This window comes from Papio anubis, chromosome 1 (genome assembly GCF_008728515.1).
Source record: "Papio anubis isolate 15944 chromosome 1, Panubis1.0, whole genome shotgun sequence".
In the NCBI taxonomy this organism is placed as follows: Eukaryota; Metazoa; Chordata; class Mammalia; order Primates; family Cercopithecidae; genus Papio; species Papio anubis.
Genome location: NC_044976.1, coordinates 115802769 through 115830129, shown reverse-complemented (window position 1 = coordinate 115830129; position 27361 = coordinate 115802769). Strand labels below are relative to the sequence as shown.

At 34.5% G+C, this 27361-nt stretch overlaps 1 protein-coding gene across 2 annotated transcripts in view; it reads right to left on the bottom strand.

Moving 5' to 3' along the window:
- Positions 1 to 810: 810 nt before the first annotated feature.
- Positions 811 to 27361, bottom strand: part of MAN1A2 (mannosidase alpha class 1A member 2) — a 168260-nt gene continuing 141709 nt past the window's right edge. For both annotated transcript variants that reach the window (XM_017946193.3, XM_021922698.2), the window contains 2 exons: positions 26987 to 27102; positions 811 to 6773 (listed from right to left, as the gene is read on the bottom strand). In XM_017946193.3, the coding sequence (XP_017801682.1) occupies positions 6641 to 6773; positions 26987 to 27102 (249 nt within the window). In that variant the 3' untranslated portion in view covers positions 811 to 6640. The remainder of the gene's footprint in view (positions 6774 to 26986; positions 27103 to 27361) is intronic.

The following is a 27361-nucleotide window of genomic DNA, read 5'->3' as shown; positions in this document are numbered from 1 at the left end:
GCATAATGACAGTTCCTTTGCAATCCAATGAAATAAAGATGGGTATTTCAGTTATCTGGCAAACAAAGAGAAGTCCAGATTTTATCAAATTATAGTCACTTAGAGCTCCTTATTTTTAAATTTTTTTTCTGGTCCTGTTTTAGTTTTAGTTGTTCCAGAAAATGTAAGTCTGCAATTAATTTTGATACATCCACAATGTAATTTCTTAAGTTTAAAAATTTTATCAAGTTGAAATCCACTGTGCCAGGAAGAATTAAGAAATCAAGGATGTAAACTGGCTGTCATTTCAGAAGGTTTTTACCACTACCTTATTTGATGCTCCCTGGGTAAGGGGTTTTAAATATCCTGTGCTTTTACAGTATTGACAGACTAAACCACTATCTATAGTCCAGCTGATACTATTGCTCAAGCCTTTTGGGCCTATATTTGCCCAAGAATCACTTAAGAAAGGTCAGGTCAGATTTTAATGTGACAGAATGAGGTCCAGTGACTGAGGCAGTCTTTAAGCTTAATGATCTCAGAGGCTGGACTGGACTAGCTCTTAGAGATAACATTACAGTAATACTATAAGGTTGTCACATAAGTCTATGGTTTGTTTTCTCAAAATAGTTGGAATAAAATACGACTCTCCAAGCGAGTTCTTCATCTTTCTGTAACATCAAGAATGTAAAGATTAGCTGATCCAGAAGAAAGACTCTCTGAACGAGAGACTGAAGGCCACCAGTTACTGTAAAAGCCAAAGTTGCTCTTCTGTACATAGGAAGAAACTAAACTGTCATCAGTGGGTAAAAATGAAGGCTAAACAAAGAATTTTCACTTAAAGAACATCTTTATTTGAACTTTAATATACAATATTACCTTTAATTTATAAAAACCACATACTAGAGGACATGACTGGAAATCAGTTCAGGAGCAGCCAGTGGGTACCAATTTAGGAGATTATACTTACCCCACTTATTAGTTTAAGAAAAAATTCTATCAATGAATTTGAGACCAGTGATATTGAAGGATGGCATTTCAACTTCCAAATGCAGTAATTAAAATTGAAGATATTTTATTTAATTCAGCAAAAACTTCTAAATTTTCTTTAAAAAATATTTTTTTCCCAATGAAGAACTGAGCTTATCTTTATTATGTTTTCTGGTATACATCTTACAGTAGAATTTTGTAGAAATCAAATAGCCACAAGATATTTGCAATTGTTTAAAATCCTCTGCATATTAGTATGTATGTGTATGGGGGTGTGTGTGTGAGTCCCCACACTTACATTCACACCGAGCTGAAGCAGCCTGATAGCATGTTGGACCTGGAAAGGCAGTTCATTTATAATGTGGAAGACAGACAGTAAGTCTCTGCTCCCTCTATCATTCTGAATACAGGCTTCCCCTCCTCTAAAATTTCCCAAGATAGTGAAATATTTGACAAACTTCTTAAAGAAAAATCTATTATCTGTTAGCATGATTGGTGCACTGCAATGTATCTGCTAGTAATATGGTGTGTTATTTCACAAGCATTTTATGATTTCTGCAATTGTTAGGCTCAAACCAAGTTTGAAATGGATTAGCTGTTAAATAGTGGAAGTTTAAGGATGTGGTATGCTTTAGTTGAAAATGATGCATATAGACATTCTGAAATAATGCTACTGACTTGTAAAGGAATTGAGGAGAGTTTCGCAAGAGAAATGGATTCTCCTTTTGGATACACCTTTTCTCTGCACTCCTCAGACTCAGGCTATTCTAGAGGTAACAGGGGCAGTACCGTTCTGCAGTCTAAAAAAGGAATAGTGGTTGCCAAATAGCAAATGAGTCACATAACCCATTTTCTGTTGCTTAGAATTCTTCAAAAGTTTGCTTTCTGCAGCACAAAGATCAAACATTCTATCATATTCTTGTTGTAGAGCTCTAAGAGTACCCAAGTGGATGAATTTCTGCAGCTCCAGCAATCCAGAATCCTGGTCAATGAGGGTCAATGAGCATGAGAACTTGGAGAATATAGTATTTTGACAATACACAGACCTTCATTTTACATAGAGAATCTGAAATTATGGCATTAAATGTCAAGGCAAAGATAATGGCGGATAGCATACCCATCTTCCCTTACCCCCATTCTGCCTCTTTCATTATAGTCAATCGTCCTGAAACCTGAACAGACTCCAGGAAGAGTGTATCTACTTTCAAGATAACAAAATAAATAGCTTTAGGTTATACAGGTACACACAATCATACATACGCACATCATTTTGATTTAAAAATGAATTACATAAATCAAAACAGAGAGAAAAGACGCAGATCAAAGGTTAGAGGGTCTAACACAAAATAAACTTGGGATCGGAGTCACTAACTATGACCCATGGACCAAATCCAGCCCTCCATCTGCTTTTGTAAATAAAGTTTTCCTGGAACATAGCTACGCCCATTCTTTACATGGTATCTATACCTGTTTTCAACAATTCAACAGCAGAAATGAGTAATAAGAGAGACTGTATAGCTCCCATAGCCTAAAATATTATCTGGAAGCTTGCTGACCAGTTAGAGATCAAAAAGAGCATGTCCATCATGCTCTGAATGAGCTAAAGTAACAGAAAATCATCTTTATTCGTGTTCTTGAGCCAGAATAAATGGATTAAAATATCTCCGTATCATATATAGTTACTCTAAATTCTGCTTATTAGTGCAGCCAAAACCAGTTTCCAACTGTTAATTAACAAAAAGTATTAAAAATTTATCTGTGTATAATTGTATTTATATACATATATAGATCTTGATCATATATATAATAGAGAGAGAGAGGAAAACATAGGAGCTAGCCAATTTGAGTATAAGGAAACCTAAAGAAAAATAACTCAAAATATTACTACTAGGAACTGTTATTTGGAACTCTGAATATTTTAGTATATTTTTCTTTATATTTAACAGCATGGGACTATTAATAGGGCCCATACCAGAGGAAAGACAATTTACAATTGCAAATTTTACCCATGAATTATGTGACAAAATCTTTTTGAATATAAAATAACCAGCATTTCTATAAAACACTGCTTTTTAATTATGCAATTAAAGTGATATAGCAAAATAAGAATGTTTTTATTTCTAAAGTAAATATTTTAGTCAAAGTTGCATCAGAAATCAAGTATTTCTTTGACATTTTCAAGAGATTTTACTTATTAACTACAATTATAGTTGTTAGTATTATATAATAACACATTGTTTTAAAATATATTATAAACCTTTTCTTTTTCCTCTTTATATGAAATATAAAATTAAGAATTTTGTAACATGATTCATATTGGAAACGTTTAAAATGTTGTGAGCTACTCTCATACAGAAAATGCTGTGGAATCACATAAAACATTCTAATGATTGAAAGTGCCAGGCACAATGCTTGGCACATATTAGATACTTCATAAATGTTCGTTCACGCATTCTCTCATTTACTCATGCACTCATTAAAAAAACTCCAGGCTTAAGGAGAAACTGCATTATAATGAGAAAGGCAAACACAATCTTTTATCAACAAATTTGGAGTTTTGACAAAGACTTTGGCAATGGAGAGCGGAGAAGATGAGAGGATGATGATTAAGATTTCAAACTGCTTGGTTAAAATCTAGCAAGTATAGCCCTGAGTTGCCCTATATGACATCATAGAGGATCAGGGTCAATACTCCATAAAAAGAACGCATTTCCTTTCAATACCCAGGTTTCATTTTACATATAAACATCTGCTTGAAAGTCAGGAATACGCTGATGTTAGAGAGACATAAAATATGCAACCCACAAGAAAGTAAGAACCACCTGACTGGGGACTTATTTTTCGAGTTGAGACTTCTTTTTGGTTAGGGCCCCATTCTCTTGGTTTTAACAACTTAATACTGGTTGAATAATAATAATAATAATAAATCTGGTTTAACATAAAAAGTGTGATTCTAAAATGAAGAGAAATAAATGTAGAAGGAAGAAGAGTGTTCAAAATTCCTGTTTTTTCTATTATGCACCAACTGATCTATCTATTCTGCACATTTGTGCCAAAGGCACAAGGTAAAGTGTCAGCTCTTTGAAGAGGCACCTGGAAAGGACCATTTCTGGGCTTTTTGCAGAAGGTCTTATAAATGCAATGAATATTTAACCTGAGTATTAAGGTCTAAAAAATGCAAAGAGCTGTAAAAGACAGAAGAAAGGAAAGAACATTCTTGGAAGCTAAGCATTATATGGGATAAGAATTGATCCTGAAGGAAATAATTTAAAAATCTATAACAAAAATAAAACATGACACTGGCAAGTCATTTGTAGCTGACTTTAATTGCCTTTGGTATTCAGGAGATTAAAAAAATGGAAGTAATTTTATAAGCTCTAGTCTTTCCATCACACAGAAGGTAGGGAGTGGTAAAGAAGACTCTTCCATTGTCCCTGTTAAATTCTTTGTTTGTACCAGAACTGGCTCTGCTTGCATACTTCCCTGCCTTCTCTTAAGCTTCAGTCATCTGGGTAATACAAATAGAGCACTTGGGAGTAGGGGTTCTGTCTCCTCATTCCTTGAGAAGTTCCTGCGGAACCAAGAAGGTCCCTTTACGCTGCATTCTTCTCAACAAGGTGAAAGAGAATTCAGAGAGTTCAATGCCATCTGCACTGCTGCTCTGGGTCTTGGCCAACTCAGGTTTTTCACTTTTTCTCAGTGATTCATAAGTGGGCTTGTGCTACTTTTATGAGGAAGGCTAATGTTTTTTAGAACCAAATACTTTCCCTTTTCCCTTCTACAGTTACAGTAGTATATATAACTTTCTCATTTAGAAATTTAAATGTTCAAGTAGTAAAAGATATTACAATGTCAAAACATGTGCTATAATTTAACTCTCTTAAGGACTATTGTAACTGGCCCTGCATCTTTGTTTTCTATGTATACTGAAAACTTTTGCAGTGGTTATCATTTACGGATCATCAGCAGAACTGTCAAAATTAATGATTTGTGGTGTAAGATGATCAACCTTAGAAAATATTATATTAATTAATCAAGTCTTTTCCCAACTTAAAAGCTAAGTTAAAAAGAAAAGCTATCAAACAAGAAAATAAGCCTTCAGAATTCCAAGGTGGGCTTCTTGTACGAACTTTGTTTCATGAAATCTTCAAATTCAGAGTAAATATTATACTAAACTGTTTCTAACATTTATTAATGTCAATGGAAGATGTCTACATTAAATGAAAAGAGCAAAAAAGTATCTTGCACTGTCACATAAATTTAAGGACAGAAAATTTGTTAAGCACTAGATATTTATCTTATAGTTCCTGATAAAATTTAAGTTCTTTTTGCCGAAATATAAAGAACTAGTAGTTTATTTAAAAAGAAATATCAATGCAAAACCTACTGATAAAAGTCCCTTAGACGTGTTCCAATTTTAGTGTAATAACACCACTCTTTTAACACTGAAAATTGTTCTGAAACTATTCTGATTCTTTGGAATTCTATAATATTCTTGGAGAAAATTAAAATACATAAAATATCTGTGAACAACTCACTCATCTGATGAGATTATAAATAAAAGATCCCCTATCCCTATTCCAGACAGAATATTTAAGAAAGTTTCACTGGGTTTGTTTTGCTTTAATAAGTTATAAAAGTAACTTATTTAGCTTATCAAGGCAAATTTAGAGCTGCCTAATAGTATAGTGAATTTTGCCAAGCCACATAAAAAAAGTTGTAAGTTGAGTGACTCTACTAACTTTATTATGAAATTAAAGTGAATAAAATTTACTTGGTAGATGTGTTGGTCTGGAAAAATAAAGTACCAACAAAACCAAGGATTGCTCTTAGAATAGGTTTCAAGGCAACAAACTGCGGCATCTTCCCACTTTCTGTCACGCTACTAACTGTAGACTGAACTACATGCAAAAAATCCCAAACCCAGGCTCATAAGTGGTGATTATGATAAACAGCAGTTTCGATGATTCCATATGAAGAAAAAGATTTGAGTATTCTTTGTGAGATCATGCCCCCAGAGAAAATTAAACTTAACCAAGAAATTTCAATGAAATAGATTGGGATTTGAAATGGTTGCCAGTCTGGTCATCCAATGGGGAACTTGAAAATTCAGATAGGGTTAGGTACTCCTATTTCTTTTTTGAGTCTTCTTGTTACTGATACAATTATACTATTCTTTCATTCTTGTTTATTTTAGTTCATTCCATTATTAAAATGGAGAAAAAGTGATAAGCAATATGTAAATATTTGATTTGAATGCTGCTCCACTGTAGGAGGAAACAAATATATAATTGGTTCCAAAGGCCATCTTGAACTCCTGCAAGGTGCTCTATATTCTTGGCTTGCTTTCAGGAAGTCTAGCCTCCAGACTTCAGGACTCTAAAAACAATACAGTAGAAACAGGCAACATTTCTCATGTGACCACCTCATTAACGATCAAAGCACATCCAGGTCTCTGTCCTACATATACCAGAACATGTTTTGGTCAGGTATAAAATGGAATAATTTCAAAGTTGACGTATCTACAAGTTGAAAAGTCTTAGGGGGAATAGTTTCACCCTGTCATGTTGACATAGAGGTCCAGGTTTTCAAAAGCCGCCTCTCCAAACTAATTTCTGTAGTGGTCCATGTAAACAAAACACAGGTGAGAATGGTCCTTCTGCAACTGCTTTCATCGGACAGCAGGATTACCTGAAAGTGTGGTGTTGGCTAAATGTAACACAGGCAGAGGGTGAGCCTCTGTATTAAACACCCAGTGGTCTAAAGGTAAAAGGTCATCACCGGAGAACAGCAGATACAAATATCTGAAAATAAAAAGGGGAGAAATGAGCTTCAGTTAGAATTCAGCAAGAACATGAAGTGAGCTCACTTATAATGGCAGAGAAAACCAGCAACCTATTTTGAGTGGCTTTGATGAAAAACATCACAGAAATAAACTCCAGTCACCCAAATGATCTAAACACAAAGACAAGAGGTTTCAGAACAGTGTATAAGAAATCCAGTAAGATGAACAACTAGACCTGCTGAAATAAAACAGTTTAAAAAAAATTCCGGCCAGGCGTGGTGAAGAGGGCAGACACCTTTGTCTTGTTCCTAATCTTAAGAGTAACACATTCAATTTTTCAATATGATGTTAGCTGTAAGTTTTTCATATATGCCCTTATCAGGTTAAGAAGTTTCCTTCTATTCCTAGTTTGCTGAGAGTTTTTATCAGAAATGGGTGTTGGATTTTGCCAAAGACTTTTTCTGTGTCTACTGAGGTGGTCTTTTTTAGTTCATTGATTGATTTTCAAACGTTAAATCAACCCTCCACACCTGGGATATACCCATTTAGTCATAATGTATTATCTATTTAATTTGTTGTTTGATTTGTCAAAATCTTGTTTAGTTCTATCTATGTTCAGGAGGAATATTTGTTCTGATGAGGACTCTGCTGTCATTCATTTTTTTTCTATAAGTTATTGGGGTACAGGTGGCATTTGGTTACATGAGTAAGTTCTTTACTGGTGATTTGAGAGATTTTGGTGCACTCATAACCTGAGCAGTACATACTGTCTCATATTTGTAGTCTTTTATCCCTCGCCACCCTCCCACTCTTCCCCCAAAGTCCACTGCATCATTCTCATGCCTTTGTGTCCTCATAGCTTAGCTCCCACATATCAGTGAGAACATACGATGTTTGGTTTTTCCATTCCTGATTTACTTCACCTAAAATAATAGTTTCCAATCTCATCCAGGTCACTGCAAATGCTGTTAATTGGTTCCTTTTTATAGCTGAGTAGTATTCCATCATATAAATATACCACAGTTTCTTTATCCATTCATTGATTAATGGGCATTTGGGTTGGTTCCATGATTTTGCAATTGTGAACTGTGCTGCTATAAACATGCGTGTACAAGTGTCTTTTATGTATAAAGACTTCTTTTCCTCTGGGTAGATACCCACTATGGGATTGCTGGATCAAATGGTAGTTCTACTTTTAGAAGTTAAAAGATAGTTCTTTAAGGAATCTCCACACTGTTTTCCATAGTGGTTGTGCTAGTTTACATTCCCACCAGTAGTGCAGAAGTGTTCCCTGATCACGGCATCCACGCCCACATATAGTATTTTTTGATTTTTTTGATTATGGCCATTCTTGCAGGTGTAAGGTGGTATCACAATGTGGTTTTGATTTGTATTTCCCTGATCATTAGTGATGCTGAGCATTTTTTCATGTTTGTGGGCCACTTGTACATCTTCTTCTGAGAACTGTATATTCATGTCCTTAGCCCACTTTCTGATGAAATTGTTTCTTACTGATTTGAGTTTGGTGCAGATTCTGGATATTAGTCCTCTGTCAGATGTATAGATTGTTAAGATTTGTCCCGCTCTGTGGGTTGTCTCTTTACTCTGCTGACTGTTCCTTTTGCCGTGCAAAAGCTCTTTAGTTTAATTAAGTCCCAGCTATTTATATATGTTTTTGTTGCATTCGCTTTTGGGTTCTTGGTCATGAAATCCCTGCCTAAGTCAATGTCTAGAAGGGTTTTTCCAATGTTATCTTCTAGAATTTTTATCGTTTCAGGTGTGAAAGTCCTTAATCCATCTTGAGTTGATTTTTGTATAAAGTGAGAGATGAGGATCTAGTTTCGTTCTTCTACATGTGGCTAGCCAATTATTACAGCACCATTTGTTGAAAAGATGTCTTTTCCCCACTTTATGTTTTTGTTTGCTTTATCAAAGATCAGTTGGCTATAACTATTTGGCTTTATTTCTGGTCTGATCTGTTCCATTGGTCATTGTGCCTATTTTTATACCAGTACCATGCTGTTTTGGTGACTATAGCCTGAGGTATAGTCTGAAAGCAGGTAGTGTGATGCCTCCAGATTTGTTATTTTTGCTTAGTCTTGCTTTGGCTATGTGGGCTCTTTTTTGGTTCCGTATCAATTTTAGGATGTTTTTTCTAGTTCTGTGAAGAATGATGGTGGTATTTTGATGGGAATTGCATTGAATTTGTAGATTGCTTTTGGTAGTATGGTCATTTTCACAATATTCATTATACCCATCCATGAGCATGGGATATGTTTCCATCTGTTTGGGTTGTCTATGACTTCTCTCAGCATGTTTTGTAGTTTTCCTTGTAAAAGTCTTTTGCCTCCTTGGTTAGGTATATTCCTAAGTGTTTTATTTTATTTCATTTTTTGCAGCTATTGTAAAGGGGGCTGAGTTCTTGATTTGATTCTCCACTTGGTCACTGTTGTTGTATAGAAGAGCTACTGATTTGTGTACATTAATTTTGTATCTGGAAACTTTGCTGAATTATTTTATCAGTTCTAGGAGCTTTATCTGGAGGAGTCTTTAGGGTTTTCAAGGTAAATGATCATATCATCAGCAAACAGTGACAGTTTGATTTCCTCTTTATCGATTTATATGCCCTTTCTTTCTCTTGTCTGATTGCTCTGGCTAAGACTTCCAGAACTATGTTGAAGAGGAGTGGTGAGAGTGGGCACCCTTGTCTTGTTCCAGTTCTCAGAGGGAATGCTTTTCAACTTTTCCCCATTCAGTATTATGTTTGCTGTGGGTTTGTCACAGACGGCTTTTATTACATTGAGGTATGTCCCTTGTATGCCGATTTTGCTGAGAGTTTTAATCATAAAGGGATGCTGGATTTTGCCAAATGCTGAATCTACTGAGATGATCATGTGATTTTTAGTTCTGTTTACATAGGGTATCACATTTATTGACTTGCATATGTTAAACCATCCCTGCATCCCTTGTATGAAACCCACTTGATCATGACGGATTATCTTTCTGATATGTTGTTGGATTCCGTTAGCTAGTATTTTGTAAAGGATTTTGGCATCTAGGTTCATCAAGAATATCAGTCTGTAGTTTTCTTTTTTGGATATGTCCTTTCCTGGTTTTGCTATTAGGGTGATGCTGGCTTCATAGAATGAATTAGGGAGGGTTACTTCTTCCTCTACAATAGTGTCAAAGGATTGGTACCAATTCTTCTTTGAATGTCTGATATAATTCTGCTGTGAATCCATCTGTTCCTGGACTTTTTTTTGTTGGTAATTTTAAAATTACCATTGCAATCTCACTGCTTCACTATTGGTCTGTTCAGGGTATCTAATTCTTCCTGATTTAAGCTAGGAGGGTTGTATTTTTCCATGAATTTATCCACCTCTTTTAGGTTTTCTAGTTTATGTGTAAAGGTGTTCATAGCAGCCTTGAATGATGTTTTGTATTTCAGTGGTGTCAGTTGAAATATCTCCTGTTTTGTTTCTTAATGAAATTAACTGAATTTTCTTTCTTTTCTTGGTTAATCTTGCTAACAGTCTATCAATTTTATCTTCTTAAAGAACCAGCTTTTTGTTTCATTCATCTTTTGCATTTTTTTTTTTGTTTTTGTTTCAATTTCATTTAGTTCTGCTCTGATCTTGGTTATTTCCTTTCTTCTGCTAGGTTTGGGTTTGGTTTGTTCTTGTTTCTCTAGTTCTTTGAGGTGTGATCTTAGAATGTCAGTTAGCGCTCTTTCGGTCTTTCTGATGTAGGCATTTAGGGCTGTGAACTTTCCTCTTAGCACTGCCTTTGCTGTATCCCAGAGGTTTTGATAGGCTGTGTCATTACTGTTGTTCAATTTGAAGAATTTTTTAATTTCCATCTTGATTTCGTTTTTGACCCAATGCTCATTCAGGAGCAGGTTATTTAATTTCTATGTATTTGCGTGGTTTTGAAGGTTCCTTTTGGAGTTGCTTTCCAGTTTAATTCCACTGTGGTCTGAGAGAAGGCTTGATATAATTTCAAATTTCTTAAACTTATTAAGGCTCGTTTTATGGCTTATCATATGGTCCATCTTGGAGAAAGTTCCACGTGCTGTTGAGTAGAATGTGTATTCTGCAGTTGTTGGATGGAATGTTCTGTATATATCTGTTAAGTCTATTTATTCCAGGGTATAGCTTAAATCCATTGTTTCTTTGTTGACCTTCTGTCTTGTTGACCTGTCTAGTGCTGTCAGTGGAGTATTGAAGTCCCCTGTTATTGTTGTGTGGCTGTCTATCTGATTTCTTAGGTCTATCAGTAATTGTTTTATAAGTTTGGGAGCTCCAGTGTTAGGTGCATATATGTTTAGGACTGTGATATTTTCCTGTTGGACAAGACCTTTTATCATTATATAATGTCCCTCTGTCTCTTTTGACTGCTGTTGTTTTAAAGTTTAAAGTAACCGTCATTCTTTTTAAAAATTTTTTCTTTACTTTTTTTTTAAATCAATTTTACTTTCTTCTGCTAATATTTTTACAGAATGGTTTCACCTCATAAAAGATGTGGGCCATCCAAAACATTTCATCATAAAAGAAAACATATACTACATCCCTTTCTGCTACCATGTTTTTATTAGTGAATATGTACTTATGAAAGGGATTTGAACAGTGATATTCCAAGAATAATATGAAAAGTAAAAATAGTTTTATCTTTTCTCCAGTATTCATTGCCAAAGTATATGTGCTGCTAAATAACAAGTTTTCTTTTATTCTTAGATAGTCCATATTGGCACTTTTTGGGTTTTTTAAAATTATGCATTTTCACTGGGTAATCAGATGGGCTTCTTTATAATAGGTTTTTGTCATGTTTTATAGTAAACTCTTGCTTTTTCAGAATTTGAAGTCAATCTTCAGCAGCAAATATTTTTATTTTTATGAAATTCATGAGCTGTCATGATATAAAAATCCTCTGCAAAATTACTTTAAGTCTTTCAATTTCCTATATTGAAGGTTTAAAATTTTGTGGTTTATTCTTGTTGCCATTTTTATATTTGCTCCTTTTTACCTAATTTGTCTTTCTCCTCTGGTTGCTTTAAATATTTTTTTTTCTTTACCCCTGGTTTTGATCAATTTGATTATGATGTGTCTTGGTGAAGTTTTCTTCATTCATGTTTCTTGTGCTTGGAGTTTGTTTAGCTTCTTGGATCTGTGGGTGTATAGTTTACATCAAGTTTGGAAAGATTTTTGCCATTATTTCTTTTAAAAAAGGGTTTTTTTTGGGGTCCACCTTCTTGTGTCTTCTTTGGAGATTCTAATTTCATGTATTTTATGCCACTGTAAGTTGTCTCATAGTTCACTGGTATCTATTTTTATAAGATTCTTATTTTTTGCTCTTGTTTTATTTTGGATAGTTTCATTGCTAAGTCTTCAAGTTCACTGATTTTTACTTCTGCAATGTCTAACATGCTAATAATCTCATCTGGTATATTTTTCAACTCAAACATTACAGTTTTTGTTTAGAGAAGTTTGATTTGGGTTTTTGTATCTTCTAGGTCTTTACTTAACTTTTTGAATAGAGGGAACACAGTTATCATAAATATTTTAATTGTCATTGTCTACTAATTCTAACATCTTTATCAGTTCTAAGTTGGTTTTATTTTTATTATTATTGATCACATTGTACTGCCTCTTGGTAAACTTTGACTAGATGCTAGACATTATGGATTTTACATTGTTACGTGGTAGTTATTTTTATATTCCTTTATATAAATCTTCAGTTTTGTTCAGGGATGTAGTTATATCACTTAGAAACAGTTTGATCCTTTCAGGTCTTGCTTTCATTATTTGCTACATAGGTCCAAAGCAGCTGGTTATTCCCCACTGTTCAGGCAGAACCTTCCTGAGTACTAGCTCTACCCAGTGCCACTTGAATTACGAATTTTTCCAGTCTAGTTGCTAGTAACAGGCACTGTTCCTGCAACCCTACATGGCCCTATGTGAGTGCCAGAAACTGCTGCCTTTAATCTTCTAGGATGATTATTTCCCTCACCTCCGGTAGGTTCTTCACATGCATGTGATGATCAGCACTCTGCTGAATGCTCCAGTGGGTTCCCCTGGTTAATTCTCTCTGCAGCTCTCTCCTCTCTGGTACTGTCCTGTGAATTCTAGCTATCTTAGTTTCCCCACACTCACAGCTTCATCTCCTTAGGGAGTGCGCTGGGCTTTGTCTCAAGTCCCCTCCCTGTACCATGTCCTGGAAACTCGATATATCAAGACCATCAGCTGGGGCAATCACAGGGCTCACTTCATTTGTTTCCTATCTCTCAGAGATTACTGTCCTTCCTTGCCTCCTGTCTGGTGTTTCAAAACCATTGTTTCATATATATTTTGTCATTTATTTCAGGCAGAAGGTTAAATCTGGTTCCATCTTTAGAGAAAGCAGAAGTTCCACTCATCCATTTTGAAAGACTGTGTCAGACAATCTGCTGAATGACATGTAATTATGTTCATGGAATCCCCTACCCTCATGTCTATTATTAATCCAACCCAAAAAGAACATTAGATGGTCCAGCAAGAACTTGCTTTTAGAAATCCTTTCTGATTCTTCATGATGACTAGTTCCTTTCTGTCTTCATACCATGACTTCCTAGAATTTTGTGAAAATGGACATTAAATACATCTATATTTTCTTCAGTACAACTGCATTTGTAGCAGTAATTTAACAAGTTACTTTTCTTTCTTTGGGGTTCTAGTTTCATCTTAGCCATAATTGTTTACCTGGAATATAATTTGTTATTTTAAATTACTGCAAGAATCCAAATAAATTATATACCAAGGTACTATTTCAAATGCGATTTTGCAATCAATATTAACATTTTAGGAATAATGGAGGGAAACAGTGGGATAGGAGAAAGATAATTTTAAAGAAGGGAAAAGTTGGACTGAAGGGGTTAGAGGAGAGGAGGTTAGAGTTAAAGTATGAGTGCTTTGCATTTTATCTTATAATTCCCTTTTTAGCATGCCATTGCTTTATTTTTTTTATTGTGGTAATAAACACATGACATAAAGTTTACAATCTTAACCATTTTTCAGCATATAGTTCAGTAGTGTTAAGTATATTCACACTGTTCTTTGCAAAACTAAAACTAATTTCCATCCCCCTCCCCAAGTCCCTGGTAACCACCATTCTACTATGCTTCCATAAATGTGACTACTTTAGGGACCTCATAGAAGTGGAATCACCCCATATTTGTCTGACTTATTTCACTTAGCATAATGTCCTCAAGGGTCATCCATGCTGCTTCCCTGATTTTGATTCTAGAACTCTATTTCCTACTACTTCTCCTAGTGAATGTACTTTAGTCGGTCTAGTTTCTTTAGCGTTTTTTAAAGGTATTTTTTCAGGCTGAATCCTTCTTTTCACAAAGCTACTTTCTGTTTTACTTCACCTATTAACATCTTACTAATTCAGCATCATTTTAGTCTTTCTTCATGACTACTCTAGCCTGCACCAAAATTTCCTTCTCTGAATTTCTAAAACATTTATTTTCTATTTAGCACCAAATACAGTTGTCCCTCAGTATCTATGGGGGATTGGTTCCAGAACCTCTCGCAGATACAAAAATCCTTAAATGCTCAAATCCTTGATATCAAATGGTATCATATATTCATATAACCAATGCATATGCTGCCATACACTTTAAATCTATGTAAATAGTTGCTATATTATATTGCCTAGGGAATAATGACAAGAAAAAGGTCTACACATGCTCAATACAGATGCAAGTTTTAAAAACCTGTATCTTCAATCCACGGTTGCTTGAATCCATGAATCCATAGATATGGAGGGCCAACTGCATATACTTCGTACTTTTATTAAATTTGTCCATGCCTAAAGGTAAGAGATTTTTAAACTAGACTCCAAGCTCTTTACGGGTGGAGTATATGTTTCATACACTTTAATTCTCAAATAACACAACTCTGAGAAAGTAGGTATTTAATAAGTACATATTGATTTGACTTAGCTTTTCTCCAGGAGTAAGTGAGCAGAAAACAGTAGAATAGGGGACTTGGTGTTACTCTTTTCATCCAGCTGGAAAAATAGTTCTCTCATGGTAGGAGGCTAACTTCAAGATCCAGTTACAGACAAGATAAAAGATAAATGAAAGGAAACAGTGGCTTTGTTTTTCAGTCTTCTCTAACTTTTTCTCCCCCTCATCTGAGAATCCTCACCCTCAATGATCCCACTGATTCTCTCCCTCTCCAAAATATATTTCTTAGCACTTTTGCTTAGAAATTAAAAAATTGCACTACTACTGATGTTTTATGGACAAAGCCACTATCAGAATTGTCTTTGAACTTACTTCAAAACCTTGCTCAGGGAATTTGCTTTAATAGTCTGATAGCTAGCTAACTATGCATTCATTTGCTTATACTGAGAATAACTTCATAAGCAAATGAATATAACAGTAGCAGTAAAAAGGAGAATTAAAACTATGAGGGGTACGACAATAACATTAGTACCAATATCTATTCTGGATAATTTACTAGTTTTCCCCTCCCTTTGGCCCCCAATATTTTATAAAACTTTCTTACTTTTCTTTGAGATGGAGTCCTGCTCTGTTGCCCAGGCTGGAGTGCAGTGGCACGATCTCGGCTCACTGCAACCTGTGCCTCCCAGGTTCAAACGATTCTCCTGTCTCAGCCTCCTAAGTAGCTGAGATTACAGCTGTGTGCCACCATGCCCGGCTAATTTTTGTATTTTTAGTAGAGACGGGTTTTCACCATGTTGGCCAGGCTGGTGTCAAACTCCTGAACTCAGGTGATCTACCCGCCTCAGCCTCCCAAACTGCTGGGATTACAGGCATGAGCCACCATGCCCAGCCTGTAAAACTTTCAAACATAGAAATGTTGAAAGAATTTTACAGTGAAGTGCACATATACTAACCTCCTAGAGGTAAATTGGTATCACAAATTGGTATCAAGTTGGTATCACAAATCTATTACTCTATTCATTTACTACTAGCTTTCTTTACAATACGACAATACATTCCTTTAGAAAAAGTAGCTAAGTTAGCAAACCAAACTAAGAATCAAGAATAACTTGCCTACTAAAATTGTCTGCAAAGGAAGAACTAGAAGACAATGACATTTTTTAAAAACGAGGACAAACTTAGGGCAATAAACTGCAGGCAACAATATTTACCTGAGTTTTGAGAGAAAAATTGTTGCCACAAATTTTAGCTCCTACGTTTCTGATTTTCGAAGCACTAGATTAAAAACACTTAGAATTTTAATAAATAGCAAATTATTTTATAATATTTATTTATTTAATAACAGCAAATTAGATGAAATTACTTTTAACGGATGAATTTGAAAATTACTGGAAAGAAAAAATTAAGAGCAAGATTAAGTGTAGTCAAATGGTAAACAATTCTTTTTTTCTGATTCCTTTCAAAAACATATGATTAATGGACCATCAAAAAGTGAATGGACAAATAAAATGTGGTATATCCAAACAAGGGCATAATACTCATTAATACAAAGGAATGAACTACTGATAAATGCAACATGGATTAATCTAAAAAGCAGTATGCAATAAAAGCCAGACATAAATGTTATTGTGGTAAAAGCCACGTAACAAAATATTTACCAACCATTTTAGAGTGTACAGTTCAGTAGTGTTGAGTATATTCACATTGTTCACTTTGTAAAACTCAAACTCTATACCCCTTAAACAATGATTATCCTTTACCTCTTCCCTAACACTGCATGAATCAAATTATATTAAATTCTACAAGCAGCAACCTATAGTGACAGAAAGTAGGTAAGAATTTGGGGGTGGGTAGAACTGACTGCCAAATTAGAATGGAAATGTTCCATGTATCAACTAAGGCTGACGTTTACCCAGGCTTAAACATTTGCCAAAATGCAATAAACTGTACACTTAAGATATTTCAATAAAGCTGATTTTAAAAGTTTTTTAAAAAAGACTAATGAACAAGGATGGAAAAGGATAGCCTTATTGTGTGTTACTGCTACATAAGTAAAATTTGGGTTGTAGCTCCCTCTACTGTAGCAAAAGAAATTGGCAAAGAAATTGGCAAGCATATTTCAAAGATTAAACTTTTGAAACTGGAAAAATGCTTATATTAAATAGTACAAGTGAAATTCACTCTGTGTGTTCTTACGCGTGCACGCACATGCGTGTGTGTGTGTGTCCCAGTGCCTAATGTTTAGATTGCACTGTGACAGGACATAGGAGGCACTTAAAAATGTGAAGACCACGGTTCTCATCTTCCAGTATATCTATTTGAAGAGACTGAACTACAAAAATATAGCAGTTAAGCAAAGACTTGCCCACCTGACTTTATGCTAGGTTCTCTGCCAGTATAGTTAATTTCTTAATCCCTAATTGCCTCCATAAATGTTTTACTGGGTCACAGATATCAGTGGTTCTCAAAGTGTCATTCCCCCAGACCAGCATCACCTGGGAACTTGTTAAAAATGCAAATTCTTAGGCCTCACTCTAGACCTATTAAGCAGAAACTCTGTGCAGAGCCCAGCATACCCTGTTTTAAGAGGCTTCCAGGTGATTCTGATACATGACGATTCTCAGGTTTGAGAACCACTTTTCTAGGTTACCAACTTTGTGTAACTTCTAACAACGGTTAGTTTGTACTGTTTCTGCTTTTCTCCTTTATGTGGGCACCTGAACCTTTGACTCTCTACTGAAAACAAATCCATAGCCCTGACATCCTCAGCTTTCACATTTTTCCTTGGGTCCCTTCTTGCTTTATCAATTCTTTTACTCATTATCAGCTACCTCCTAACACTAAGTGAATTCTGAGCTCAAGCTCTAAGCCCCAACCAGAAAATAAAGTAGGTCTATTATTCTCTTCTCTTTCTCCCTCCTACTCTTATTATATATAGAAGATCTTATAACATTGCTGGGGTTTTTTAGCTGTCTCCTTTGAAATCAAATGATTCAATCCTTTATTCAGCAAACATTTAATACTGAAATATATATTATATGTGTGGCCCTACTGTAGATACTGGGGATAAAACAATAACCCAAATATATAAAAATACTGTAAACTCTTCACGTACTTTGTATTCTAATTGGGGAATGCTTACGAAAATTATGTGCTGTGTTGGAAGATAGGTGCTATGATGAAAAGTAAAGCAGGGAAAAATAAGAGGGAGTAAGGGAACAATTTGAAATTGTATACAGGATGATCAAGTAATGCCTTAAACAGAACTGATAAAATGATATAAATAAAAACTAAAGAGTGATCAGAGTAAAGATGCAAATAGCCAACTTCTTTTCTTGCCTAACAGACTAAAAATTCATCAACAAAATCAATACCTATTTACTCAGTGCCTCATGTGCTAGGTGCTACAGAGATCATAATAGTTAAAAGGAGAAGTCCCTACAGCTATGAAGCTTACATTCTACTGGAAGAAGATAGATTAAAAAAAAAAAAAAAAAAATCTAAGCTGAGCGTGATGACTCACACCTGTAATCCCAGCACTTTGGAGGCTAAGGCAGTAGAACTGCTTGAGCTGAGCACTTCAAGACCAACCTGGGCAACATAGCAAGACCCGCACTTCTACCAGACAAGAACAACACATACCTATGTCAGATGGGGATATGGTTTGGTTCCGTGTCCCACCCAAATCTCATCTCGAATTGTAATCCCCATAATCCCCATACGTAGAGGGAGGGACATGGTGGGAGGTGACTAGATCATGGGGGTGGTTTCCCCCATATTGTTCTTGTGATAATGAGTGAGTTCTCATGAGAGCTGATGGTTTTTTAAGTGTTTGACAGTTCCTCCTTCACATGCTCTCTCTTTCCTGCCACCACGTAAGATATGTCTGCCTCCCCTTCTGCCACTATTTGTTTCCGGAAGCTTCCCCACTTATGCAGAACTGTGAGTCAATTAAACCTCTTTTCTTTATAAATTACCCAGTCTTGGGCAGTTCTTTATAGCAGTGTGAGAATGGACCAATACAGATGATGACAGTGTTACAAAGAAAAATAAAGGAGGACGAGGACAGAGAATAATGAAGTGTTCGGATAATACACATAGAGCATATTTTTACAGGCAGGCACTCAAAACAGCATAATTACAAGTTAGGGAGAGACTGAATGAAATTTTTAGGATATAAGTTCTTTTATGTCAGGATTATTCTATTATATTCACTGATATAGCCCTAGCATACAAAACAGCTGGCACACATCAGGTATTTAACAACAAACATTTGTTGGATAGATCATCTCATATATTACATGTATTGTCTATATATTTTAATCACTATTTACTTAGTAGAAAGAGCTCACATCTTGATAAAGAACAAAGAGGTGGAATTAAGGATTCCAAAAAGCACTAGTTTAAAAGGATGAGCAAACACTGAAACTTTCATTCCATTTACTTCCTGAGAATCTGATTGTTTGACTTTTCATCTATTTTCTTAACCTACAGAAAACAAGTTTTAAGTGATTTACTCTGTTGTCTAAGATTTACTTAAAACAAAAGGTTTGTTCATTCAAATCTTACTACACACTATCAGGTACTGCCTAAATGTTTCCATACTTCTCAGAATACCCATCTGATTTTAACCATTTCTAATTAGTTAATTTTCTAAAACTCTCTGAGTTTTCTGAAGAGTTAGCTCTCTCAGCGTATTTTGCTTAATTATGTTACATCAAATGCACATGCCATTGCCCTAGCCATCCATTTTACTTCCAGGAATCTAACTAACATTTATCTTCACACAGGGAGCAGAGATATAAGTAAAAAGATATTCACTGCAGCACTGTTTATAAGAGCAAAAAAACAGAACCAACCTCTATATCTAACAATAGGGTACTGATCGAACAAATTTATTATAAAACATTCCTCAGTGGATTTATATATGCCAATATGGAAACCTTTCCTAGATAAAAAGATGAAAATGCAAGTTTCAGAATAATAGGTATATATAATCTTACATATGGAGAAAAAAGGGTAAAGGATATATATTATATATATTTTTATATGTTTGCATATACCCAGAAAATTTCCAGAAGGCGGTATCAAGAACTATTTAATAAGTATTCTCTTTGGGAAGTGAGACTGGATATGAGGCACAAAGAAACTTATTTTTTTTTTTTTTTTGGTCATTTCTTCAGTTCTATACTATTTAACTCATTTTGCTATATCCACATACTATTTTTATAATTCAAAAAAAGCTGTATTAAAAACAACCTGATTTTTTAGGAGCTACACACTGTAATAGAGCTACACATTGTAGTGTCTACACAACTGATTTTAATATGACAAGTGCTATGCTGTTATGTATATACAGCTCTACAAACATGTTGATTGCATGCATGCTTGTTCTAACTCAAAACCCTAAACTAAAGCACTGAGGATATTAATATTTCATATAGACTATCAGGACAAATGAAGTACTGATAATACACACTTAAGGATATTTTCAGAATATATTTCCAAGTGGGGGCGCGGGCCACGGGTAGACCCTGCTTTCTTAACAACAACAATGAAAAAGAATATACTTCCAGTGTACTCTCACTTAGAGTGTTTGAAAGTGACTAGATTCTTACATCCTTGCCAACACCAGAACACAAACTTTTAAATCTTAAGCAGCGTGATAGTAAATAAAACATAGTATCTGATCTATTATTTCATTCATTTCTTACAACTGGATCAAGCATTCTTCACGTGTTTATAGCCATTTCTTTTCTAAGAACTGCTACTACCTTTTTTAGTAGGCTTAGTATTTTTTCTTAATTTCTAATTTTAAGAAATGTTTTCCCAGTGTGCCATCTGTCTTTTACTTTATTTAGTGCTCTTTTTTTTGTGCAGATGTTTTTATTTTTATGTAATTAAATTTTCAAACTTTTCTTTAATGATTTCTGGGTTTTGAATCATCCCATCTTCATCCCCAGGGTTGGAAAAAATTTCCAATTGTTTCATGATTTTATTTCTCTTTTTAATATTTAAAGTTTTGCTCTACAGAAAATTAGTTTTGGTACTTAGCAGGGATCCAGCCTTCCTATTATTTTCAAAATAGAGTATGTTTAAAGATGTTTTTAAATATTTACAGTGGCAAAAACAAAAAGTATTTTTTTTTTTTAATTCTTTTTTTTTGAGACGGAGTCTCGCTCTGTCACCCAGGCTGGAGTACAGTGGCCGGATCTCGGCTCACAGCAAGCTCCGCCTCCCGGGTTCACACCATTCTCCTGCCTTAGCCTCCCAAGTAGCTGGGACTACAGGCGCCCGCCACCTCGCCCGGCTAGTTTTTTGTATTTTTTAGTAGAGACGGGGTTTCACCGTGTTAGCCAGGATGGTCTCGATCTCCTGACCTCGTGATCCACCCGTCTCGGCCTCCCAAAGTGCTGGGATTACAGGCTTGAGCCACCGCGCCCGGCCACAAAAAGTATTTTAAAAACTAAAATAACTTCGATTAAGCTAAATTACAGTTCACATTTTGATATTGTTGAAATACTATTACCATGTTCATCTATGTGTTACATATGCACATGTGGACTTAATAGCCCACTTAATATTATACTGTGAAAAGTCTATAAAAATGCAATTGTTTTGGCTTCATGATACTATTGTGGATGTGCCATAATTTATTTAACCATTCAGCTATTATTGAACAAATAATGACTCTTATTTTTATAACAGCAATAAACATCTTTGTACATGAGTCTTTGTTCATAACTCTGGTTATTTAAGATTATTGACATATTCTTACATAGCTTTCCAGAATTTTACTACTATATTCAAAGTCTGAATTTCAAGAGATAGGGAAGGAAAAAGCACACAAGCAAGAGACACAGACATAATTTCTGCCCCAGAGACTTTGATACCAGTGAAAGTAGACATACTGTGGTGATAAATTTGATCTTAATTTTATGCTATTTCTCTTTCCTTTAATAACAAATTTGTTAAGAAGACTATGTTTCCAACTAACCTGTGATTTCTGAGCTGCCTAATGCCTAATATATATGAACTCAGAAAAAAATGGTTGAAATGTATCCTTAAAATGTATACTTCTCTCAGTTTATCAGATCTTCAAATAAATGTGAAACAGAATTGAGGTAAGATGTAATGAAAATCTAATTCAATCAAAGATCTAGGTGAATGGGTGTAGACACTAAGGTACATACATAAAATAATACATTTCTTCAAAGTTTTTGATAAGAGGCTTATGACAGTAAATGGTATAAAGTGATAGAACTATAGAGAATCCATGTGGGAGACATTCATTAAACAATTCAAGTGCTGCTGCTAGAGAACTGCTCCTAGGAGTCTTGGTGTTCTATCTGCTACTTTCCTCGCAATTCTTTCAGCTTAAGAGACTTTTGACCAACTGCTATTTCACGGAAACTAATGAATAAGACAGTTCTTGGAGGGACAAAAGCCATTATCAAAGAACATACTTCTCTTTCTTGCAGCTGAAGAGAGGGGGCAGTAATACCATTTAGCTCTTCTTACAAAACAATCAAGACTCCAACCAAGTGTCTTTAAACAAGTTCATATGTTAACTAAAAGCTATTCATGGCTTTTCCTTTCTTGCACAACTCCTCCCGTTATTTAAAAAGCAAGCTGACTTGTATTTATTAGTGATAATGCACCTAAAATCTTCACCAACTGTCTAAATCTCATCTCAAAATATTCAGATATAAACAGTCTATAAATTTAATCTTGAAGAAATTTCTCTAGAGCCTCTGTCCTCCTCAAACTCAATATATCATTCCCTTAATCTTCCTTTCACTTCTTCCCTGTATTCGTGTCTTTTTTGGTTTATATCCAGTTTTCATGGAGCATACCCTCCAAAAACTTACTGAGAAAGAGGATTGGAAGTGGATTTTTGATACCTTATGTGGCTAAAAACCCAGAATTCTAAGTTGGAATTAATTTTCTCTCATGAATCAACTGCTCCAATGCTTCTAGCTTTCATGACTGTTCTTGAGAAGTATGAAGCCACCCTGAATCCATATCGATGAGACTTTATTCTACTCTCTCTCCCTGTGGAAGCTGAGATCTTTCCTTTACCCCAGGGGTTTTGAAATTCAACGTGCTGTGCCTTGGTGTGGGTCTGTTTTCATCTTCTATGCTGGGATCTTGATGGTTTCCTTCAAGCTGGAAACATACCCTTCTATTTTTGGATATTTTCTTAAATTACCTTGTTATATTCATATTTTAAACTTTAAAAGTCAAAGTATAACATACATATACAAACATGCTGATCTTACATGTTATAGTTCAATAAACATTTCTAAGTTAATACTGTTTATTAATATTTAAAAGGCACTAACATGCTGATTAGAAACTGTAGTCAGGTTGGCACTGGAAACTTTAATATTAACTCTGATTCTTCCTTCTTACTGAATCTCCTTATATAAAATCAGATATTCAGGTTTGTCAATTCTACCTTTAGAGCTCTCATCTCATTCTTAATATGCCATGGTCTACCTTACAGCTATTCCCCTGCATACCAATTGTGCCTTCAAGTCTGGTTCAAATGCTACTACTTCCAGGAAATCTTCCCTTGTTTTCCAGGTTAAGCAAACTCTCTTCTCTAAAAGACTTCTGCGTTTTGTTAATATTTCTCTTATACACTTAATGTATTTGAAATTTGTTGTATATATTGCAGGTGTTTTATTTCCTGTACTAGAGTATAAGAGTTTTTGAACCTTTGAAGGAATCTATCTCTGACCTTCCTTATTACATAGGTTTTGTCATGCCATCAGTATATATGCTAGAAAAATATTAATAAATGAAGTAAGGACTATTAAGGGAAACAAAAAAAAGTAGGAGACATGGCCTCTTCTGGGGAAAAAGCTATAGCAATAACTAATCCATAGTATAGCACCTATGACAACATGTAAAAGGTAAAATGACCCTCAACTTAGGTCAAGAATACAGGCTTTTTCATTTAACTTTGCCACTGCCGTGACAATCAGTTTCCATCTCTGGTAGCTAAAACACATTGATTGTTGCCTTTCAATGAATTCCCAATAAATTCCCACCATTTGGTAGAATATACAATCTTAAATTGACAGCTTCTGACAAAGCCTATTTAAATTCACTGATCTTTGAGAAATATTTAAGGGATCATACTTATCTTCATTCCTCTATAAAGTTTTAAGCTCTATTTTTACAATAAGACTACAGCTACATTAATTTACACCTTCACAGAAATGACTTTATTCAATTGTATTTTTACATCAGTTTTTATAAAGAGTAAATCAGATTGAGTGTTTTTGTATCGTCTCTAAGATCACTGTTTCAAACAAAATAAATATTTTCAAAATATTTACCATTACCATTATGTATTAGGTCAAACTGTATTAAATTGCCAATATTCAAATTACCCTTTTTAAAAGGGTAATTTCATATGGTTCACTTAATAGCTCAATATTTTCATAGAGGTATCCAATTTAAGTCATTTTATAATTTAGCAACATAAAAAATTCTGTCTCATTTGTCAAAGTAATATGCTCCCTCAACTCCCAAAAATGATAATGACACTGCACAGAATGATTCCTTTTTGCTTTTGCTGCCAGGAAGCGCAATGCTGAACGTACTGCTCAACTGTGACAATTTTCTTAGCCTAGGTGATGTTATAATTATTTGTATGTTTCTTTTTGTTTGACCTTTTTCACTTTTAGTGCTCTAAATGTATGTTTTTTTAAAGGCAAAAATTGTATCTATCTATCTATCTATCTATCTGATTGGTTACCTAGCGTACTGTTGTGTTGAGAAGAATTCTGCCTGAACTTGGCAAGGAAAAGTACCAAGATTAACTGGTGATATTCCATATAGGTACTCAAAGGGGATGAGGCAGCATACCATCTATTTCCAGCCCTATGCCGTGTACTAAAGTGCTAAAGTTTGTAGTGATGAGAGATTTGAGAATTAATTATGAAAGCCAGTCTGTAAGAGGTGAAATATGAACTGAAATTAGAAATGAGAGGCATTAATTGATAGAAAGGATAAAGGCATTCCTGCCAGAAGCAATTAAATATAAAATAGACAAATGCAACAGAACAAACTTTATATATATGTAAATATTTGAATGTACATTAGGTTGGTTTAAGAATAGAATCTAGGATTAAAAGAATATTCACACAGTCTCAAAATTATCACTCCACAGATAGGTTATTAATTACAAAAAGAAAAAAGATTGTTTACATGACAATAATCAAGTATAACCTATACTCAAACCTAAACTCACCAATAATGGGCTAAACTGCTATGTGTCTCTTTAAGGGATGCAATGATAAGAACACAGATCAATATAATATTCATGCTGAAAATGTTTAACCTAAATCTGATCATGAGAAACAATTAGAAAAAAAATCTAAAATGGGGAACATTCCTCAAAGCAACTAGCCTGAATACTTTAAAAATGTCAATTTCATAAAAGAGAAAAGAAAAACAGGAAAACTGCACTGAAGGAGACTAAAGAGACATGACAACCAAAAGTAACAAATGATCCCATACTGGATCCTGAACTGGCATTAAACAAAAAAAAAAGTACATTACTGGAACAATTGGAGAAATTTGAAAATGGGACTACATATTAGATAATAATATTATGTGAATATTAAGGTTCATGAGTGTGAGAACTAAATGGTGATTATGTAAGATAATGACCTTTTCTTGAAAGTTACTGCTGAAATATCATAATGCTGGTCACTATCAACTTGTCCAGCAAAATGAAAAGCTAAAAAAAAAAAAAAAAAGTAAAACTATGTGTATATGTGAGTGTATGCAGAAAGAAAGAGAAGGAAATGTGGCAAAACTAGGTGAAAAGACACAAATAATCATTATCCTATCTTACAGTTTTTCTAAAGTTAAAAAAGAAAAAACTAAAACAGGAGATACTACATAATCTGGGCCAAATTCCATAGTTTATAGACATGTAAACCAAAAGCAAAGAAATTTTATTTTGACATGTTCATTCAGCTAGATGTAGCTAGTGTACAACTAAAGTTCCTGTCGCTTTATTTTCTAGTCCAGTGCTCTTTCAACTTATACAGTCTCAAGCCTAATTACACAGGATAAGTCAGAATAAGAAACATCTAGATATAGGAAACTGAGTACCAGGCAGATGTTCTAAACCATCCCAGAAGTAATAAGGGGCTGGATTAGGGTCAACTGTAGAAATGGAAAGGAGGAAGCAAAATAAAAAAAAACGTAACAGAAAGAAGCATAAAGAACTGGTGATATATTAAAAGGAGGAAGCAGAAATGATTCTATAATGTATAAGCTAAAAAGACAGGAAAACAACAGTACTAGGGGTAATAAAAGAAAAATTAGAATAATTTTTTAGGATAATAGCATTTAGGATAGACATTTAGAAACTTAGTTCGATACAGGTACATTTTAATTGTAATATATGAGAATGTAAACTACAAGTATACTAGAATGTAAAATCCAGAAGGCAGGAATTTTTGTCCTGCTTGCCTATTGAAACATCCTCAAGTGTCTTGAACAGTGCCTGGTAATACACATTTGTTGAAAAAATAAAATGTTTACAAGGCTTTCATGTACAGATATGCAAGAAATACAAATAAGAAATTTAAGAGAGAGTACAAAGAGATATTTATTTGGTCAGTCTTCAGGGAAGTGGACATATTTACAGCCTCCATCTTTTCCAGGTCTGCTTACAGAGAGCTCTACCTGGGGTTTTGAGTATAAGACCAAAATAAAGTTGTCTACTCTTTTCCATTGTTCCTTTTATGTGTATCTTTACAGTAAACCTCATCAGGAGGATAAGTGGCTATGATCATTTAGTACCATCAAAACTGCATGATTATTCCTAACAGATTTCATTAGCTACAGTAGGGAGCTCAGGTATGATCCCAGGACCAGCATTATCAGTAACACGTGGAAGCTTGTTAGACATGCAAATTTTTAGGCTAAACTCCAGATCTGCTGAAACTTTGTGGGTGTGGACCTAGTTACCTGTGTATTAAGAAGACTTCCAGGTGATTTTAATGCACATTAAAGAACAAGGAACAAAAAATTTTAACAGGTACTAAGTACTTTTTGGATAAAATACCTACCTTACAGTCTAAGTCATTCTTCTTGAGATGTAGCTAAAAAGTTTACACACCCAATTACATAAAAAGATATTTACAATAAAATTTAGTGTAACCTGTCACATAGTCATAATTCATCATCTAGTGATCACACAGCAAAACCAGTCTAGTATAAAAATTTTTTTAAAGCGATATACTTACTTTAATGTTTCAGCAAGAAAAAAGCTCTGCTGTACATCATCATGTGTAGGAGTAGAGGAATATACATCTTTAACTCCAGAAAATCCACCACTAACTCGGCAATACTTTTCAATGGCCTATGAAAGAGATCAGACAAAATAAGCAATTCCGCAGAATTTCAAGTTTTGAAGGACAACAAAACTCTGAAGGATAATAGTCAAAAGTTCATAAAGATTTGCATGAAAATTTGATGGCTTAAAAATAATATATTATCAAAAGGAAATATTCTCATACTGGAAAAATTAACTCATACAAGAAATAGGATATTTCCTATAGAACTTCTCTCTCTCCAAAACCCTTTAATCTTTTTAAGACATCTTATATTTTCCTAACTTA